Source organism: Zosterops lateralis (genome assembly GCF_965231275.1).
Source record: "Zosterops lateralis genome assembly, chromosome: 7".
In the NCBI taxonomy this organism is placed as follows: domain Eukaryota; kingdom Metazoa; phylum Chordata; class Aves; order Passeriformes; family Zosteropidae; genus Zosterops; species Zosterops lateralis.
In genome coordinates, this window is record NC_139767.1 from 2,572,824 (window position 1) to 2,592,858 (window position 20,035).

Sequence of the window (20,035 nt, forward strand, 5' to 3'; positions counted from 1 at the left end):
CCCCCTGGATCCTTACTAATTCAATTGCTGCTTTGCCTCACAAAATTGGCAAAAGCTGATCTTTTAATAACCTGTTCTTCTCATTCTGTCTCTCGGGTTTTAAGTGGGGAGGTAAGTGCTGTGGTGTGGCCCCCTCAACTTTCTCAATGGTCTTTTAGGCAAAGCCAATGAAGTGGAGATGAAAAATGAGATTTTGGAGGATGTGGGGAAAAGAGAAATCTTGCAGAATACTGAGCATGAGGAGCACAAAGAGGAGTCTGAGGAGGAGGAGGAAATACAGACATTGCATGCTGCTGAAAATGCAAAGGCAGAAAAAATGATGGAAGAATGGGACGCCCTGACAACAGTGATGACACCACAGAGTAGGTTTGCAAAGCAAGCCCAAAGCCTCACAGAACCTGTGTCAGGGAGCGCTTCTTCCAGCAGTGAGAGTGACACAGATGGCTTGGGAAAGGGCACAGAGTCCAGGGGCACAGCAGTCCAGCAGCCTGAGAGTACAGAGGCTGAACTCTGTGACTTGAGTGTGAGGACAAATGAGAACTTGGAGCTGGGCTCTCTGCAAAGCCACCAGATTCTTGAGACTCCTCAGGAAATGTTTTGTGACTCAGGTACAGAGCAGGAACTGAGAGAAGCTGCACCCAACCAGGAAAAACAAGAGGATCTTAAATCCAGCCATGCCCTGAGCGATAATGAAATGGATGAAGGATCTGACAGTTCAAGTGAGAGCAGTGAGTTGGTTTCTAACCAGGCAGGGCCACCTGAGGGAGCAGGGGCAGGCTGGCTTAGGGAGGAGGGAAATGTGGAGAGTTCCACTCCAGAGGAACCCCAGCACTCAGAAGAAAGTGCTGAAAACAAGGTTGCAAATGTCTTGGAGGAAAAGATTGTTGACTGCACTGATGGAAAAAGTGATAAAACAGCAGGTGACAGAACTGAAGAAGAAGAAGAAGAAGAAGAAGAAGAAGAGGTTGGGAACACAGTTCAGGGTCAGCCTAGAAAAACTGAGTCTGTGGGTTTGGAGGGGATGGAGCCACATGAAAGGGATGTCCCAGCAGAGACACTTGAAGAGGAAGATGGAGAACATCAGGCATCCATCCAACCAGCTTCTTCAGATCCTTCAGCATCCCCAGAGGAACCAAGTGCACAAGGTAAAACTGAAGATGAAACAGCTACAGCTGAGAAGGATGGACAGAAGGAAGAATTGATGGAAGAGCTGGAGGAGTGTCCAGGTTCTGCTGAAACAGGCGAGCAAGGTGTGGCATCTGTTGAGGCAGGAGGCTGCATTCCTGAGGGAAAGGGAAGTGAGCTGCAGCAGGCACAGCTAGGAACAGAGGTTGTGGGAGAGGTGGCCACTACTCAGGAAAGCCATTTAGACCCGAGTCTTTCAGATCATGAAATTAAGGAATCAGAATTGGAAACAGGGGATGAGGCTGGGGAAGGACAGGAAAGTAAGACAGAATGGGTAGAAGATTTGAATCCAAAGGTAGAGGTTCACACAAGTCAGTGCAGTGAAGACACAGCAGGTAGTACAAGAGAGGAAAACATTCCTTCAGAGGGCAAAGCGCAGAAGGTGGTTAAACAAGTAGAAGGTGATTCTAAAGAGGAGTCAGGTGTAGATGTTACTGTAACTACTGAAAACAAAGCCAGTAAAGAAACACTGAAAGAAAACGAGCAAGAGGTAGAGCTTGCAGACCACCCTGGTGGAGAATTTGCTTCTGAGGAAGGTGCAAATAATGCCCTGGCACAGAAGTCTCTGCAGAATGACATTAGTGAGCAAGTTAAAATGGAGGAAGGTGCAAGTAATGCCCTGGCACAGAAGTGTGTGCAGGATGAAAACATTAGTGAGCAACTTAAAATGGAGGAAGGTGGAAATAATTCCCTGGTACAGAAACCTGTGCAAGATGAAAACATTAGTGAACAAGTGAAATTGGAGGACCAAGCAGAGGAAAGCCTGGAAGATGATGGTCTGGAAGATGATGGTGATGCATTTGATTTTGATGAAGAGTCAAATCAAATACTAGAATCTGATGAAAAATGTGTTGGAGAGGAAGCTGATACACAGGGAGAAGAGGGTGATGGAGCAAATGGTGCTGTTGTAAAAACTGCCCACACAGACAAAGCTGGAGAGGGAACAGACAAAATGGAAACCAAAGATGCCTTGACCAAAGGTGAAGTCCTGCAGCATAAAAAAGATGAGCCTGAAGAAACAGGGTGCTTGCAAGAGGAAGCGTCAGGGAAAACTGATGAGGAGGCCGATGTGGAGGAAGATGAAATCAAAGTATCAGATTCTAAGAAAGTGAGAAAATTACCGAACCAAGATGTTTCGGAACAGGATTTGGAAAGTGCTTTCATTAAGAGGGCTGAAAGCAGGGAGGATATGCAGGGTGGTAGAAGGAATAAAGGTAGATCCAGAGATGACTGTACAATCTCCTGAGTTCAGAATCCCAAACCTACATGAGTTCCATGCCTTGTGACCCGTCCCAGGACACAAACATGCACTTTGCACAAGACATCAGACCTTGGAATACTCTTGGAGCTTTGTCTCCGTAGGTAACTCAGCATAAAGCCTGGATATGGTGATGATGCAAGTATTAAGTTATTCACAAGACATCATGAGTGTGTCTCAGGTTAAAGCTTATCACCTAGTGAGGAAGCTTCACAACTTGACTATTCAAACTATTATGCAATTAAAGTACCTCTAGTGTGGATAGCTGCTCTTGGGGGATTTCTATAGGTTTTTTTAATTTTATTTTAGCCTCGTTGATCAATATCTTGAATGTACATTGGGCCTTTGTGAATTTATACACATTATGCTTACTTGCACTTGGATCTACAGCAAGTACATTAACTCTTCATGAAGGAACTCAGCCACACTGATGGTAAAACTTCTTTCAGAATGATTAAAGCCTATGAACCAATCTCTTTTTTTTTTTAATATGAAGAAAATATGAAGAAAAAAAGATAGTTTCATTCCACTTTGTGTGTATTTCTTATATGGTCACATTCCAAAATATAGTTAGATCACTGTGAATCTACTTAGTCTGAGCACTCTGGAAGAGCAATACACAGTTTGGAGAAAGTGCAACATACAGGTCTTAGTTTGCTGAAAGGAATAAATATACACGTTTACTTCATCTAGGCACTTTGCACCACAATAGGCCTTTTACACCATGTCTCACATGGGTTTGTTTTTTTTTTTCCAGAGAAAGTGTCAATACACACTGTAATGTGTGCTTAGGTTTGCTATCAAGTACTGTCTCAATATGAATATATAAAATATCTATTTTTCCAATAAGATTTTTGTTTAAAATTGCATTTGCTTACTGCATTATTTTTATTTTCTTTTTTGCACACTCTGATTCTGAAAGAATGTTTTTATCTCTGAAACAAATCTTATCTCTTCCCTTCTGGAAAGAAGATAACTTTGCATGTCTTAACCCTTGCTGGATATCAGACCAAAGATGACTGTTGTTTTGTGTACTAGCCCCACTATGTCTTTTGGAAAAGCTGGATTGCTTTGAATTGCTGGCATAAATTAGGCTCTTGGACTCCCTTGCCGTATTTCCTTTGCATCTCTGCTAGTGCTTGGGAAGAGAGCATGTTTTGCATATATAAATATTCATATAAAGTGTTAAGGAGTGAATGTCCCAAGGGAATGCAGACCGAGGGAGGTGTGGGCTATGGAAGGCTGTATTTGTGTTGATGTTACAAAATTGTCAGAGCACAGACTGCAAAATTTGAAGATGTATATCAAAATGTACTGCTGTATGTAATTTAAATAAACATATTTTATACTTTAAAATACCTGTCTAGAGCACTGTTTCTAAACCTGCACATGGAGTTATTTAAACCTGTATCATCTCAACACCATTTTTCTGCAGCTTTTGTTCAATTTATTGCCTTGTGCTACGTAGCTACAAGAGCCATCTCCCTAGGACTGGGCAGCCTCGGGGTTTGAGTGCCTTGAATATGTGATGGCACCTTAACTGTAGAGCTCTAACAGGTCTGTAACCCTGTCACTCCTTTCATGTGGCTTCTCTCCAACTTACAGCACATCCACCGTGGTTTCTGTAAGTATTGGCAGTCCTTCCTAAGGGTTTTCACTAGATGCTAATCCAAAAAGTCATAGATCTTACAAGCATTTCTTATTAGCATGTAGCAGTGTTTATTTAAAGATTTGGCTCTGCTGTACTCTCAACAGTAATATATGGTTTAATGTTGGAAGTGGGTTTTAATAGACGTAAACAGATCATTAAATGTTCTTACCAGGCTTCACCCGTATGTGGATGGATCTATCAGTGTTAAATTAGGCAATGTGCCATTATATCCTGTATTTCTTATGAGTTCATTTCTGATTTTAACTAGTTTTTCTGCATCAAAAAAACACAGCATCTTTAAGAGAATTCCTTTCTAAAGCCAAGTCACAGGAGCAGAAACACCTCCAATCTTACCAGCTTTGATCCCACTCCCAGTGTAACTGAACATGGAGAGGCAGTGCAGAGTAGCTGGTGTGCCAGAAATCCATCCTGGAATGTTGAAAATGACTATGTGACTCAAGGATGAAACTTTTGTCTTCCAGAAAAATCCCAAATGCTCTCTGGGTTTTCTGGTCATCACCTAGTGGCACACAAATGCTGTAGCCCAGGTTTGTGCATATCAGAGCTAGCCTGAAATGCTTTCAAAAGCAGTATCTCAAGAAACTTACTTGATAAAAAAAGAGGAATAAATAGTGAAAAGGTCTTGGTTAATATCTTCTTTACTATAGAGAAGAACAGTCCTCCTGTGCCCCTCAAAATCAGTGCTACAAGCCGGTGTCTTCCAAATCTTGTGCTGTCCCTGGCAGTGCCCCTCTTCTGAGAAAGACAGGAAAGCATTTTCTCATAATCCAAAATAAATGGACACTTCTGGAGAAGGAGTATTGCCTAACATGCTTCTGACAGCTGGATTCTTGCAGGCTGTCCTAAATAACTGCTTGACGCTGGGATTTCATGGGATGATATCTTTGCATCCTCCAAGAGCAGTTTACCCCTTTCATTTACAGCAGGGTTAGTTATTTCCTGGGCCACACATCAGTAAATCATGCAGGTAAAGCCAGCTGCTTCCCATCCCATGCTGCCCTCCAAGTGGGAAGAGACATGGAGGATCTGTGGTTTGGGACTGTTTGGTGCCACGGGAGCAGCACCTGAGTAAGCAATGCCTCCAGTCACCTGCAATGCCAAGGCATGAGATCAGATCAGTCACTGGGCTTAGGAACTGTGTCAGCCCCAGACTCACCCCTCTGTGTCCTGCTCCTCACAGGCCCCATTTCCTCTCAGTCCTCTGTTAAACTCTGTGGAGTGTGAAGGCCGTGAACTGGTGTAGTGAGTACCCTGGGAATCACCTTTCCAAAGTTAAGTGAGGTGAATGTCACACTCTAATTATTCTCTGTAGCATCTTATTATGTAGAATAAGGATAATGGCTGTTATAGATGAGAATTTTAATTAGCTGTTTCCTGTCCTGATTCAACAGGCTGTTCTTTCCTGCTCACCTCATCTCAAGGTCCTCAGATTTGGTGGAAAAATATCTCCTAAATGCAGAATTAAGGTGACCCTGCGGAGTAAGCTTTCTGTGTTAATGTGGAGGTTTAAGATAAGTGAAACCCAAGAGACCTTTATCTCTACAGGCAGAAAACTTTCCTATGTGAATGGCAATTTTAGCAAACTGATTTTTTCCCTGCTCTGGTAAACCCTGCTGTCTGCATGTCCCAATGGGGTGCACATATGTCCGTAATGAGGGCAGAGAGAACTAAGGGTGAGACCAAACTGGAAGGGTCACGCCAAAATGCATCCTTTTTCCAGGAAAAGGGCTTTGGGGAAGCCAGTGTGCTTCCTCACTGGAAGCTGGAAGAGGTGTCCTTTCTTCAGGCAGGCAGGTTTCACCCCACAGCAGTGCCTGTGTTAATGAAAGTCACAACTAAATTATTTTCAGGATCAAAGTGCATTACTTGGCCCTTTTGGAGTCAGTAAGTTTGGGCTAATTTTGAAGTGGCCTGAAGGTTTCCTGCTGCACCAGTCCTCATTCTCTTTCCAGTCCTTGGAACTCCATTTCTCAATCTTTGCTGGCCTGTAAATCCCAACACAATCTCTTGAGTCCAAGTATCTCCAACCTGTTTGCTGTTCTTGCTTTCTTCATTGGCCTTTGTTTGTCTTCCATATCTTCCATCTTTTGCAGAATTTCTGTCTTAAGTTTTTTTCCCTTCCCATATAGATCTGTGAAATTGTTTTATTATTTTGAAGGGGTTTATACTCAGAAATTTTGGTTGTGGGTGGTATTTACCAAAAAAAGTGGGTTTGGGTCTTTTTTGTTTTTTTTTCATATTAGTGCTCAGGTGTAGCAATGTTGGGTGTGGTACAAATGGATGAAAAAAAAAAAAAAGAATATGACTTCAGGAGGTTCAAAATTAATCCATAGATCTGCTGAACTGGGATGTCGTGCTAAGATCTGTATTTGGGTATTGCACCAGAAGCCAAGGTAAAGGTTTTGTTCCATGCTCTGGAATGGGACTGTATGGGGAGGTGTATTTCTAGGAGGGCAATGACATACAATATTAATGGACTTTACATGTCTGCTGTACAGAGGGACTTCCACTAGGAAACCAGTTTCCACCATGATTTGATTCAATACAGACTCTTGATTCCCTTGAAGTGAATGTGCTAACAAGAAAAAAGGGAGAACCACAAGACTTTGGCCTGTTCAGGAGTTGTCAACAAAGAAGAAATGGTATTTTTAAAGCTCTTCAAAAATATTTGAGTCTATCAACAGAATTTATCTGGTAAAAGCCCACCAGGCTCTTATGTGTAATTTACCATGCTTTCCTTAAAAAAGATCTTTTTCTTGAGTGACCTTTGGATTTTACCCATTTGATCAGCAGGCCAGACCTCAGCTGTGGAACTGAGCTGTGAACAGCCTGGGCTCTGCACTGCTGGCAGGGGAGGCCAGCTGAACAAACCTGCAGTGAGACCAGCTAAGGACAACAGATCTGTCCTAATGAATGTATTTGAGTGTGATGTTGCAGTGTACTCCTGCCTGAGGTGTACCTGAACAAACTGAGCTTGTTAATTAATGAGGTCATTTGGGTGGTAAGAAAATGTGCTTTCACATATTGCAGCCCTTAATGGGGAAAGGAAAAAAAGGTGATTTGGTTGCTTACTTTGTAGTTCTTTTTTCCAAGTGTCTCATTCTGTAGAGTGCACTTTATTAATGAAGGCTGCACATATCCATGTGCTGATCTGTAGCATTTCCAAGTCCAAATGTAGCACAACAGGTACAGGCTGTCCATTGCCTCTTGATGTTTGACCTGGAGAATTGACTCTGAAGAGAAAATAGAGTTTTACCAGACTGCTGCATTCAAAACACAAATAATTTGACAGGCAAATGTTTTTCTGGTCATAATGTTGGACTAAAATGTCACTGCCATGTAAAAGAAGGGAGGAGTTAAAGTGCTGAAGATGTGCTTAGCTGTGATTATAGGTGTTTACAGTATTGTCATTGTGTTAAACTCTCAAGATCTGTGAGATTTTGTGTTGCAGTTGTGTTTGACCCTAGAGTTCTTGCATGCTAACCTAACGTAGAAGATTAGCCTCTTTGCATGCAGCTGGCTGCTGCTACTGGCGGGACAAGCATGTTGTGTGAGAATGCCATAACTGCCCTGGCTGCAGCCCCCTCCCAGCCTTGCCTGGGCCTCGTGTCCTGTGGTACGTGCCCTCACTCCCCCTTCAGTAGTCACTAACCTGAACGGGTCAGGCTCGTGTCCCAGACGCGCTCCCCACGCGCCGCCTGATCAGCCAGTGCTGAACTCTCCTTTTTCTCTTCCAGACAGGCTGAAAAGGCTCATCGATGAACGGGAGTCCTTGCTCGACCAGGTAACCACAGGGCAAGGGCAGAACGGGGAATGATTAGGGAAATGAAAACAGTAAATAATTAAGGAAACTAAAACACCGAACCCAAGGTGTGGAGCAGCAGTGCTGTGGTCTGGTTGCTCTTGCAGAGGACTTGCTGCCTTGCTGGCCACTCTGCTCTTCCTCCAAAACATTCCTCCTGTGTGTTAACTCAGGGCACATGGAAGATAACAGCCTGGTGTGCCTCTTATTTCTGAATAATGATCCTTCAGCTTGGCCAAACCCAAAGGGAAAACAGGCATGGCTCAGAAATTGTAGAAGCAAATCTTCTTTCTGAGAGTAAGCCCTCCCCTCTGCTTGGTCTATGGGTAAATGGGCCATTTGGAAAGGTTTGTTGGAGGAATTGCAGGTGGGTTTAGAGGAATTAAAGGAATTATTGCTGGTACCCTGGTATTCCATAGTGGCTATAAAGCTTATTCAAAAAACTTCAGCTGATCTGTTGCCCTGCAGGACAGTCTGTGCTTTCATTTATGCTCAGTGACCTTGGCTTTGCACGCAACCAAACACAGCTTTGGGAGATTTTAAGAATGTTTTACATGAATGTGCCTGCAGAAGATTTATGGCTTTTCTAATAAACCAGTTTCACTCATTGTTTTGGTCCTGAACTTGTACATAAGCACTGATGTGTAAAATACCATGAGTCATTTGCCAAAAGAGTTTCTAGGATGTTATTTTGTAACAAAAGATCTTTTGGAATTTAGGTTTAAAACAATACATAATTTGTTTTATAATTCATTGGAGTGAATTCAAGCCACAATTTCTCTTAGTGATTTTAATAACTCTTTTCTGTCCTTCAGATTAAAAAATTAAAGGGGCAACTGGAAGAAAAGCAAAGGAATAGCAAGATGGAAAATACACAGTCTGAAGATGAAGTTCTGGAAAACGGGACAGATATGCACATGATTGACCTCCAAAGTGAGCTGTATTTTGATTTTAAGAGAATTTTGTGCCCTGCATGTGGGTGAGAAAATGTATCACTACAATAATAAGCACATGGCTCTGGGTAAGAATGAGCCTTCAGTGCCAAGGGAGCTTTGGCATGGGAGCAGCCATGCACCTCTACAGAGGTGAGGGAATTAGGAGCCTTTGTTTAAGATTGCGGGTGGAAATCTCTGTTATTGCTCCTCAGCAGAGCTGGACTGAGTTCAGATTAATTCTACCTTCAGAGTGATTGTCAGGGAATTGAGCAGGACTGGGAATGGTGCCTCTCTGCTGGGCACTTACTGAGAGAACTGCTCTCCTGCTGCCCCACATAGATCCCTGATGCATGGAAATTTTACAACAGACTTGTTAGAAACTGTTCACACTTGTTCTGACATCTCTGATAAATCTGCAATTCTTTTAGGAGATGCCAACAGACAGATCAGTGATCTCAAATTTAAACTAGCAAAGTCTGAGCAAGAGATAACAGCATTGGAGCAGAATGTAAGTTTTTGGCTTGTTCTGTTTGGTCAGGCATGGTGACAATACAAAGAGAAAGTGTATTTATAAATGATAAATGAAATTATGTTTACTGTGATTGTCTCTTAAAATAAGAAACGAGAATGTTGGAGCATGAGGACTACTCTGACATTTATGTATGGGGAAGAAGGAATATATTATTTCTCTGTACTGAAGGAAGGATGGTCAAAGACAAAAGCACCTGATGAACTCTGCTGAACACTTCCTTATGCCTAGCTGTCAACAGGTTTTAAATGGCTCCCAGCATGTGATCTGGTAGAGATGGATTTTATCCACAGCTGTTCCATTTTGATTGTTTGTTCTTGTCCAGGGTACATCAGCAATGCTCTTGCTAAGAGAAATTTAGTCAATGGACTGTATTTTTTGTTGCTGGAAGCAAATTAAATATGGATATGTATAAAAGGTCAGGAATAAGTCACTGTTGCCAGGCTTCCTTGGTGTTGTTTTTTCCCTGAAAATATGCCTTTATTTTATCAAAGAGGAGTTAGCATCTCTCTGGTAAGTCCTTGAATACTAGTGGAAGAGTAAAGCTTCAGAGTAACTTCTTGGTACAGCTCCTAATCCCCAGCCTTTGGCTTCACCTCAGGTAATACGACTGGAAGGCCAGGTGGCCCGATACAAAACTGCTGCTGAAAATGCTGAGCGAGTAGAAGATGAACTGAAGGCAGAGAAACGCAAACTGCAGAGAGAGGTAACTCCACCTGCAGGCTGTCCCAGGTCAGCCTGCTCCACGTGGGGGAAACCTGCCTCCCTGAGGTGTTTGAGGGGAGGAACCACCCTTCTTGGCACAGCAAGGGATAACCATCCAATTTCTTTATTGCTTTAGTTACTCCTTCTACATGTGCAACCCAATGTTCAGCACTCAGACTGGAGTAACAGTCAGGGCTATGAGCTCCCACTGCCTTTTCACCCTTCCTTCCTAACCTGACTTGCTAAAGGGATGTGAGTTTTCTTTGTGAGCCTGTTTTCCTTGCTCTGCCAATCTCTTCAGGCCTGTTTGGGGTAGTGTGGCTGTCCACAGACTCTGACCCTGCCTCTGTCTCTTTAGAGCCTGAAAACTTTTATCAGCTTCTGTCTCACTGCCTCCTGAGGTGCTTCTTTGATTCTTTTTTTTTTCCAGTACAGCTCCTTGCTTATTCTAAATACTCCTTTCTGGTTTGCTGCCTATAAATGCTGTTCTGTGCTGTCCACCTCTCTCCCCCTACCCCGATCCTGTGCTGGGTTTTACAGGAAACTGAGGCTCTGACTCACAGCTGTGGATAGAGTTCTAGGAACCAGAAAGAGAAAAGCTGAGCAGTGAGACAGGTGTACATCTCCCAGAGCTTCGTGCCTCTGGACTGAGGGGAATTCTGTGATTCCCTGGGAATCTCCTGTTCCACAGGAGTAACCTTCTGCTCATGCTGACTGCCTCAAGACACGGTTCTGTCAGGCCAAATCCAGACTTGGGAGACCGCATTTCTTCTTAACTTGGCCTTCTTTGTTCAGCATTCTGTAGATACCCTGTGTTCTTGGCAGTGTGCTGAAACACCTGTGTGTGTGGCCTGCAAAGCAGTTTAACTCTTCTAAAGGAATTTTCAGCTGTTCTATGTTCCAAGTTAATATGGTCAGTCAGTGTTGGTAACTACAAATCTTGCTTTGCCTTGGGAAAGGGTGAAAGTTACAGTGTTTTTCTGCTTTCCTTCCTTCCTTCAGCTGCGCTCAGCACTGGATAAAACGGAGGAGCTGGAGGTGAGCAACGGGCACCTGGTGAAGCGGCTGGAGAAGATGAAGGCCAACCGGAGCGCGCTGCTGTCCCAGCAATAGCTGCCCCCTCCCACGGGAACCGGAATGACGCCACAGCCGCTCCCGTGTCCTGCTGCCCGGGATGCTTCCTGTCATTGCCTTCCGAGACCAGGCCGCCCCAACACCCGCTCCGTGCCTCCCCGCCCGGCTCTCCCTGCGCGGATCCAAGCCTGCTGCACTACATCCATAGGAGGGGCTGATCCCGGTGGCTGTGCCCGCGGGAGCCCCTCCACGCCGAGCTCTGGGGACATTCGAAGTACAACGCATTAAGAAGAAGCACATGGAATTCTCTCCATCCAGAGGGCACAGCAGCCATTTATTGCCATTTAAAATGGCGCTCAAAGAAAACACTTTGACTGGAATTTTGTGTCTTGCTGAAAATTTTAAAACAAACACTGTAAGTTTGGGACTTTTCTCATGACAGTATCTGTAATTTAGTGACTACGGTAGAGTTATTCATAGTAGGTTTTTCATTTACAAATCACTGTGGAACCACAAGCCATTACAAAGCAAAACTCCTTCAGTGGAAACCGTGGAAGAAGATGGTCTTGGAAGCAAAAGTGACCTTAAATGACTTTGCCAATAAAACAAATGTGTTTGGAGGGATTTTTGCACCAGTAGGATCGCGAGACTCTTTTATTTCAGGGTAAATAGGTAATAGCTTCATTGAAGTTTCAATTTTTATTTGTATTATTTAATCCCTGCTCTTGGAGTTGAAGTAAATGACTTTTAAAGGATGTAAGGTTGCATTAATAAACCAGCATAAGGCCGTCTTTTCAGAAATGGTTGGGTTTGCACTTAGATCACTCTCTTTGGTGCATTTATCAAAGCAAGTGTCATTTGCTTAAACAAAATACGTAATGGGTTTTTTACATCAGAAAACTATCTGCTGGTCCATGACCTACTAGGAAATGATGCCGCTACAAAATACAAGTCTGATTTTTAAAAGAATAACTGATAAGTAAAGAAGCACTTTAGAAAATATTACTGCCTATGGGTTTTCTACAGCTACAGAAGTGGCGAGTTATTTCCCTCCGAGATCGCTGCGAAGGTTTTCCACTTCTCACGCAGAACAGCGTGACCAGTTGAGACGCTGCAGGTGATTATTGTGTGCAAAAATGGCACACGTCTGGCACTACAGCTCTGGTGTACCGGGACTCGTTCTGAATGTACTACTCAAAGGAGAGCAGCAGCTACCCCGGGAATGAAGCTGCCCGTCCCACCTCAGCCCTAACAGGAAAGCCAGTCCCTCTGGGATCTGCTCACGCGGTGAAGCAGCGACTCCTGTCCCACGGGAGCCACCGTGACTGCCTCAAAAGGTTCTACCAAGCCAAATCCACACCCAGGAGATCACATTTCCTCCTAACTTGGTCCTCAGACCCTGCGATCCAGGTCTCTCCCCAGCCTCCTCCTGGCAGGCGGGAGGTGAGAGTAGGAGCCACTGCTATTTTCAATGCAAGGGGATTGCTGGTGTCTTCCTCGAGCACCTTCACAAATCAAATAAACCAAAACCACTGTCTGAATGTGTTTCTCTGGTTTGGCTAGAAAGCAACACCCTCATCTCTTCCAAGTGCACAAGGAAATTTAGGAGTGAAGTACTGAAATTACTATTCCAGAAAAAGGATGAAGAAGACTTTTTTTGGTGCCCCTGGGAAATTAAGTATGTCCTTGATGAAATGTGGTGAAACATAGGGATGGAAGGAATCTTTTTTAATTAAATTTCCACTCCAGTTAGGGCTTTGGGTTCTTTTTCTTTTTTTTAAATTGTTTTTGAGAGGAACATTCAGGTGCAGAGCCAAGTTTCTTGTGGAATACCTCAAAATGGCTGTGGATACCAATTTACAATTTTCTGTGCTTGACTTGTGTAATTTCTGGTGTACAAAGCCTCGGGGGCCTAAAACATGAGCTAAGGGATTCTCAGAATGCAAGCAAATGTGCTAAACACAACATTTTACCAATAGTAAGGTGTGTGATTGCCACCAGTCATCATTTCATTTGTGGCAGTGGTGAAAGCTGCCTCTCCTGGCAAGGTTCAGGAGAAACAACCCAGCAACCAAGCATTGGTCCAAAAGGCAAAAAAATAACACTTTGTTCATGAAAAAGGGATGTGTTTATCATTTCGAAGTAGATTTCATCTCGCACCCCATAAGCATTAACCTCATGACAGAAATCAGATGTGTATTTCAACCTGGATATGCTCTTAGTAGAAACCTTTGTGTGTGATAAAGTAGGTGAATGTTGAAGCCACATTTCCCCTCCCCTCCCCTGACTTTCAGTATGACTTAGCATTAGAATAAGGGAAGAAAAAAGAACTGGTTGGTTTACTGGAAACTGTTCTATGTTTTTCTGTGAAGAATGTACAACAACAGGGCTTTGAATGGTGATAATAGCACATGTCCCAGTCCTTTCATTTGAGCTCCAAACGAGAGCACCTCGGTACCCTGAGAGTGGGGCCGAGGTGGTGGCAGCCGGGCGAGGAAAAGCTCCTAGGGGAAAGCAGGACGGGTTGTCCTAGAACTTCTGTTTCAATCTGTTACCCTCTATTTTATTTTTAAATGTTAAATGATTTTTATTGTTTGCAAACAGAATGTTACCCAAAATGTTTTTGGTTTTGTTTTCTTGTTGGTTGGATTTTTTTCCCCCCGATCGCTCTGTTAGGAGATGTGAGCGTGGAAAAGGAAATTCATTATGAGCAGAACTCGCCAATAAAATGTCACTTGTTTGGGTAGTTTTTTTTATGGAGTGGTCTGTCCATGCTGATGTTACCAGTACAAGTTCTCTTGGAAAATACAGACTTTCAGGGTGATATGGGTGTAACAGCTCATTTTCCTTTTCAACACTGTGCTGCAAGATCACACAAAACATGAGCAACACTGGTTGAAAAATGTACAAATTCAGGGGCTTGTGTGCCTGAGAGCACTGGTGTGAGACATACCTCCAAATGTCAACATTTTCAGTGGTGGGGTGCACATACACCTCTAAATTTTGACGTTTTAATGGCCAGGTGCACTTGGGGAGGGGGAGGACAGGGACAGTCCCTCATCAGGAGAAATTTGAATGGTGTTGGTAACTGGATTCATTCTCCACTTTTATTTATGGTGAACAGAGGTAACCCTCACAGTAGCTTTCCTTGGAAGAATTCTTCACATCACGAAGACTCCTTCACAACAGGAGGCAGCTTGGTTCACCAAAAATACGTGTTTTTATTATTAAATGTCCTCTTGCCCTGATGTGTTGCCAAAGTGGTCACATACACAGACTAAGCAGGAGGGTAGTGCTTGTCTTGCCTTTAGATGCTCTAAATCATCGTATGTCTCTGAAGGTTAATTTTAGGCAACTGAGTGATGTTTTACACACTTCATTACAACCTTTACACATACGTGTTTAAAGGAAGAAGCAGAGCCCCTTGCACAAGTAACGTGCCTGTGTGGCAGGTAAGTTTCTCTCAACTCCTGTAATGTGCTCCTTCAGGCTGAAAACTTTCAGGTAGGTTTTAACGTGTGCCAGGGGAGCTTTGAGCTGGATATTAGGAAAAGTTCTTCTCCCAAAGGGTTGCTGGGCACTGAACAGGTTCCTCAACAAATCGTCACGGCCCCAAAGCAGAGCTCAAGGAGCTGCCACAGTTTGCTCTGAGGCGCAGGGTGGGATTGTTGGAGTGTCTGTGCAGGGCCGAGGATTGGACTCCATGATCCTTGTGGGTCCCTTGCAGCACAGGGTATCTACGATTCTGTAGTAGCCGTACGAGGGCTGCCCCGCTCCCTCCCCGCCGGCTGCGCTTTGGTCTGTCCGTGCTCGGCGGCGGGAGGGCCGTGACGGGAGAGAAGGGACCGTGAGGGGAGAGGAGGGTCCGTGAGGAGAGAGCCGTGAGGGGATATGACAACTCCGACTCCGAAGGGACACGGCGCCCCTGCCTTTGAGGGGATACAGCGGTACTGTCTCTGAGGGACTATAGCAGTACCGGCTCCGAGGGTCCCGATTCCGGTAGGAAATGGCAACACCCACTCCGAGCGGACACGGCGGCTCCGCCTCTGAGGGCGGGGGGGGAGGAGGTGCACGCGACGGGAGCGGGCTCAGCGCCGGCCAATCAGGCGTCGGAGCGCTGCGCGCCGCAGCCAATGAGCGCGGGGCACGGCGGCGGGCGCTGGGCGCGCGTGTGGCGGGGCCGTGAGGCGCGGCCGGGCGGTGACGGGAGCGGGCCCGGGGCTCCGTGCGGCCCGGCGGCGACGGGAGCGGGCCCGGGGCTCCGTGCGGCCCGGCGGCGACGGGAGCGGGCCCGGGGCTCCGTGCGGCCCGGCGGTGACGGGAGCGGGCCCGGGGCTCCGTGCGGCCCGGCGGTGACGGGAGCGGGCCCGGGGCTCCGTGCGGCCCGGCGGCGACGGGAGCGGGAGGGACGCGCCTCAGGCCGCCCAGGAGCTGCGGTGAGGCGCCGTTCTCCCGCCTGAGGTTCCCCCTGGGCGAGCGAGAGCACCGGGCTGCCCTCAGGGCACCCCCGTCCTCAGCCAGCGCGGCGGCGGGGACGGGCTCGGCTGTGGTTGTGTCGCCGGCAGAGACAGGGGGGTTATTGTACCTTATCTGGGGCGTGGAGGTGTTTTGGTTCTTGTTCTCAGGCGGAGAGTGAGGGGGGAAAAGTCACTTCTCTATGATAATAATGTTGTGATTTCTGTACAGGCATCTGGGATGTGCTTTGGCAGCGTTCGGCTTTTTAATTCCACAGAGTTGCTCAAAGCTTCGCTTAGGGGGTGAAGGTAAAGTTAATGTAAAAAAGGTCAACGTTTTTGAGGCAAAAATAACCGTAGAAGTGTATAATGAAACCATGGAAGTGTTCAAGACCAGGTTGGATGGGGCTTGGAGCAATCTGGGATAGTGGAAGGCTTGACCATTTGAATATTAATCCTTAGTGCCCTCCCCCTGGGGAAGGGCTCTCAGAGACAGGGACTAAAATAGGGATCTGTTATTTAATTAGTTTGGAAAGCAGACATAATTGAGAATTAATTGAGAAATATGGCTAATGCTTTAATTTATTCCTTTCTTTGTTAGAAGTTTCTGAGAGAAGGCAGAGAAGAACTGACAATATTCCTAAGGAACAAGCTTCACAAAGAGCAGCTTCCATCCCTGCATGCTTTGTCTCTGCCTTTTGTTGGTGTTTGTTACAAAACTGGGTTTGCTGCAAGCTCGGAGCAGGTGTATTGCTTTAGTCAGGTGAATTGTGCAGCTTCCTTCCATTGCTAAATTACCTTCCTGTGTTCCTTTACAGCGTTCTGGTTGTAAGGATTCTCAGGTTTTCATATGGTTTTGTCTCTGGTAACAGTTTATTCTTGCTTCCTCAGAATTAAGAGGAATATGCTTTAATTTCCCCCTTGTCCAACAGCCAAGGGGTTTTTAGTTTTTAGGAGGCACAGAGCTCAAAGCTCACCTCTTCTTTATTATAAATAACCTTTATTTGAGCACTCTGTGTACTAATGTAAACAGCTTACTGCTTATCAACAGGGATTCTGCCAATTCAGGAACGAGCTCTTGGGATTTCTCTAGGAATGTGCTGTACAGTTCCTACCTGCTCTAGTAGTAGGCAGGAGGTGAAAACAGGATGGTTAATTTAATGTATTTTTTTTTTGTCCTTTTGTATACCATGGAGCATCATGAAGTTCTCTTAATTTTTATGAAGGCAGGAAAAGCCAAACCAGTGACTTTGGGAGGTTGCAGTGGCAGTGGGTTGTGTGGATTCCTTCTGAGGAGGAGGAGTGTGTTGGTGCCATGGAAGTGGAAAAGAGCAGCAGGAGGAGCTGCTTCACTCAGACCGATTTCAGTGAGGATTTAGTTGAAGACTCACAGCTGGAGTATCTCAGTGCTCACGAGGAGTATGAGGAGGACAAGAACAACTCCAGTGACTTTTCCGAGCAGGGGGAGGTTGGAGAGGTGAAGGACGTGCCACTGATTGGTGACGAGGTGCCACCCCAGAGCAGGGCAGGGGAAGAGGAGCCTGGGAAGAGCCGAAGACCCACACCCAGCCTGGCACTGGAGCCAGACATTCCCTTCCTGCCAGGCAGGGACAAGGCCCAGCTCTGCAGGCACGGAGAGCCCTCCAATTTCAGCAGCTGTGAAGAGCCTGCGGCATGCACAGATGGTACCAACAGCACTGACAGCACTGCAGAGGATGGTGAGGCCCAGCTCCCAGTCCCTGAAGTCCTCCCTAGTGAGGATCCTATTGCTGATGTGGAAGGTGCAGATGAATCCCGTGGTGGGAGCCCCAGTGCCGGGAAGCCGGAGCGCGGTGAAGCCGCGAGGAGCGTTCCCGGTGTCCCTGTGCCTGTGCAGGCTGTGGGTGCTGGCTCTGATTCCAGAGGTGGCTTCTCAGAGAGCAGGAGCAGCAGTGCCCAGGTCTGTCTGTGCTCCAGGGCAGTGAACACTGAGGTGACCATGATGAACAAAACTCGACCCGTGGCGTGGCTGGGTCAAACCTCCATGGATGCTGCTTCCAACACAGAATGGTCCTTCAGAGCTCAGAGCTCACAGGTAACTGACACAAAACAAGAAGGGCCAGCAATCCAGTTGGCTAGATAGAACTTTTTAATTTTAACTTGTCTGCATGCATGTTAATCTGTACCTTTTATTTATTTATTTTTTTTTTAAAGCAGGAACCAAAATATCATCTGTGTATCTGTGACAGGAAAACAGGCACCGACAGGTGGGTCAGGAGTCGTTCTTGGGTTTGGAATTTGACATTCTGGATAAGAGTTTTTTTTCATTATTGAGAGGTGGTCTGTGGCTTGGCAAAACTGATGGTATTAAAAGCTTGCTGGGCACAGCAATTTCTGCTGCAGGGTCCTGGACAGGTGAGAAGAGGGAGCTGAAGACTTGAAGTTTTCAGAGATCAAAGCAGCCTTGTTCTGCAGTTCCAGACCTCCAGAGATCCTTTCCAAGCTAAACTATCCCATAAAATAAGCTAAAATAAGTGCATTTCTGGATCCACAGCATTGCTAAGCTTCTTTTTGTTCTTAAGACTTCACTTTTTGGATAGAAATTGTGGTGGTGCTTGTGCAGTTCCCACCTCTCTGATAAAACTGACTGTAATGCTGCTGTAAATCGTTATTGTGGGCTAAATAGGATTTTCCTTGTATCAGAAATAGCTCCTGGCAACGTCTTGCTTAAAAATAAAACACCACGGACGTAAACAAAATCTTGATGCCCTGGAATAAACATTCTGTTACTGATATTATTATTTTAAAGGCCAGAACATCCCAACAAGCAGACTGGGAAGAATTCTGCATCAGGCTGCTGTCAGCACATCCTGCAGAGAGCAGCTGAAGCAGAGCTGCAGCTCCTGGCCATCCACTATGACCTGTGCTACCAGCACTGCTTCAAGGTTTATGAGCTGGCTTTGGAGGAAAACACGTATTTTGGGAGGCAAGTGCTTTAATGTCCTTGAAAATAAAATGGGGAACTGGTTATCAGGCAAAAATTGCTAAATGGTACTAGTAGATCCTACCCATAGCTTCTAGGAGTGCTTATAATTAGTGGTGTTGTACAAAGGACCCCCAGGTCTTATTTCCAGCCTTAATATGGTTTTTGTGCCATTCACAGTCCCAAAATTCTGCTTTTTCCAGGGAATAAAACCCAAGTGATGCACACTGCAGCTGTTATTTCATGTTCTGATATAATGTAGAGGAATCTTTAAACCCTGTAAAATCTTCGGGCATTTCCAGAAGCTGTAAAATCAATGAAATGTCTAAGTTGATGTTGCTTTCTTACCCGTATTTTAATAGATGTGATGAAAAGACTGAATTATATTCATCTCTCATGTTGGTTTTGGATGAGTTGGACAATAATTACAGCAACATGAAAATGGACATAAGCATGGGCATACCTTTAAATGAACTGCCACCACTGTCAGTTGAGCTGAAGCTTTCCCCAATCTCTTCCTTTTACGTCCCCTCCAAGGTAATTTCTTAACTGTTCTATTTTTTTAAATAATTTTTTATAGTTAAGATAATTATAGATATGTCTTTATCTTTTGTTTTACAGTTTTTCAGAAAGAGTCTTTACTCTGAGTAAGTAGTTTTCATTTGTTGTTGTACTTACTAAATTAAATGAGGAATGAGTTTATAAGATGTTAAACCTGTAATTTCTTTATTTCAGGATGTATCTTCTTGTTTCAGGCTGTTTATCTGAAAGATTAACATTGCCCTGTGGATACAATGATTTTACTTTAAGGGTATTTTTCCTCTGTAGTGTTCTAGCATGCAAACTAGGGAGTATCTTTACTATCTTCATAGTAAAATTTTCAATTTACAGGTCATTTTCCTGGTTCCCTGCTTTCACTACTAAAAACCTCTGTCTCCGGTTATAATGGCATCTGTCTTAAAAACCAAGCAACGAAAAAAAACTCCAAAAAATCCCACACCACAAAAATCCCAAAAAGACTTTGCTGCCAGCAGAGATAATAATCAGCTTACAGATAATATTAAGAGAGAATATGAAGCTGTTTTGCTAAGATTATCATTCAGATATGAAGAATGGTAGAAAAACAACTTCATATTTCAGCCAGGTACTTGATGGAACATGTTCAGGAACCCCATCCAGTGACTTTCTGTAAGTGGAGGTGAAAACAAATCTGGCAGTAAATTTTTACTGAATTGGGTAAACTCACAGAGACTGTTTGAAATTTCCTCTCAAGCATGAGTGAAGTTAATCAAGAAAGTAAAGGCAACTATTTTGTTTTGTAAATAATTCATAAAAGTTGCACGGGTATTTCAAGTTGTAAGGAGTACATCTGAGCATCACACAGAAAACTAGTGAGATATAATGAAAAAAAAAGCCAAGATTTATTAAGTATGTTTATTTTACTGTGACCTTCTGGAAA

The 20,035-nt window shown here is 44.6% G+C and overlaps 1 protein-coding gene across 13 annotated transcripts in view; it reads left to right on the forward strand.

Annotated features, from left to right (window-relative positions):
* The window catches only part of LRRFIP1 (LRR binding FLII interacting protein 1), a 100,315-nt gene extending 86,417 nt beyond the window's left edge, over window positions 1-13,898 (forward strand). The window contains exons 20-24 of one of the 13 annotated variants that reach the window (XM_083865213.1): window positions 7,853-7,899; window positions 8,733-8,850; window positions 9,281-9,360; window positions 9,983-10,087; window positions 11,089-13,898. In XM_083865213.1, coding sequence (XP_083721339.1) covers window positions 7,853-7,899; window positions 8,733-8,850; window positions 9,281-9,360; window positions 9,983-10,087; window positions 11,089-11,199 — 461 coding nt within the window. In that variant the 3' untranslated portion in view covers window positions 11,200-13,898. Of the gene's footprint in view, window positions 1-158; window positions 3,903-7,852; window positions 7,900-8,732; window positions 8,851-9,280; window positions 9,361-9,982; window positions 10,088-11,088 lie in introns of those variants that run through there. The other 12 variants (XM_083865217.1, XM_083865209.1, XM_083865215.1 and 9 more) reach the window with 12 other exon arrangements.
* Window positions 13,899-20,035: the final 6,137 nt, after the last annotated feature.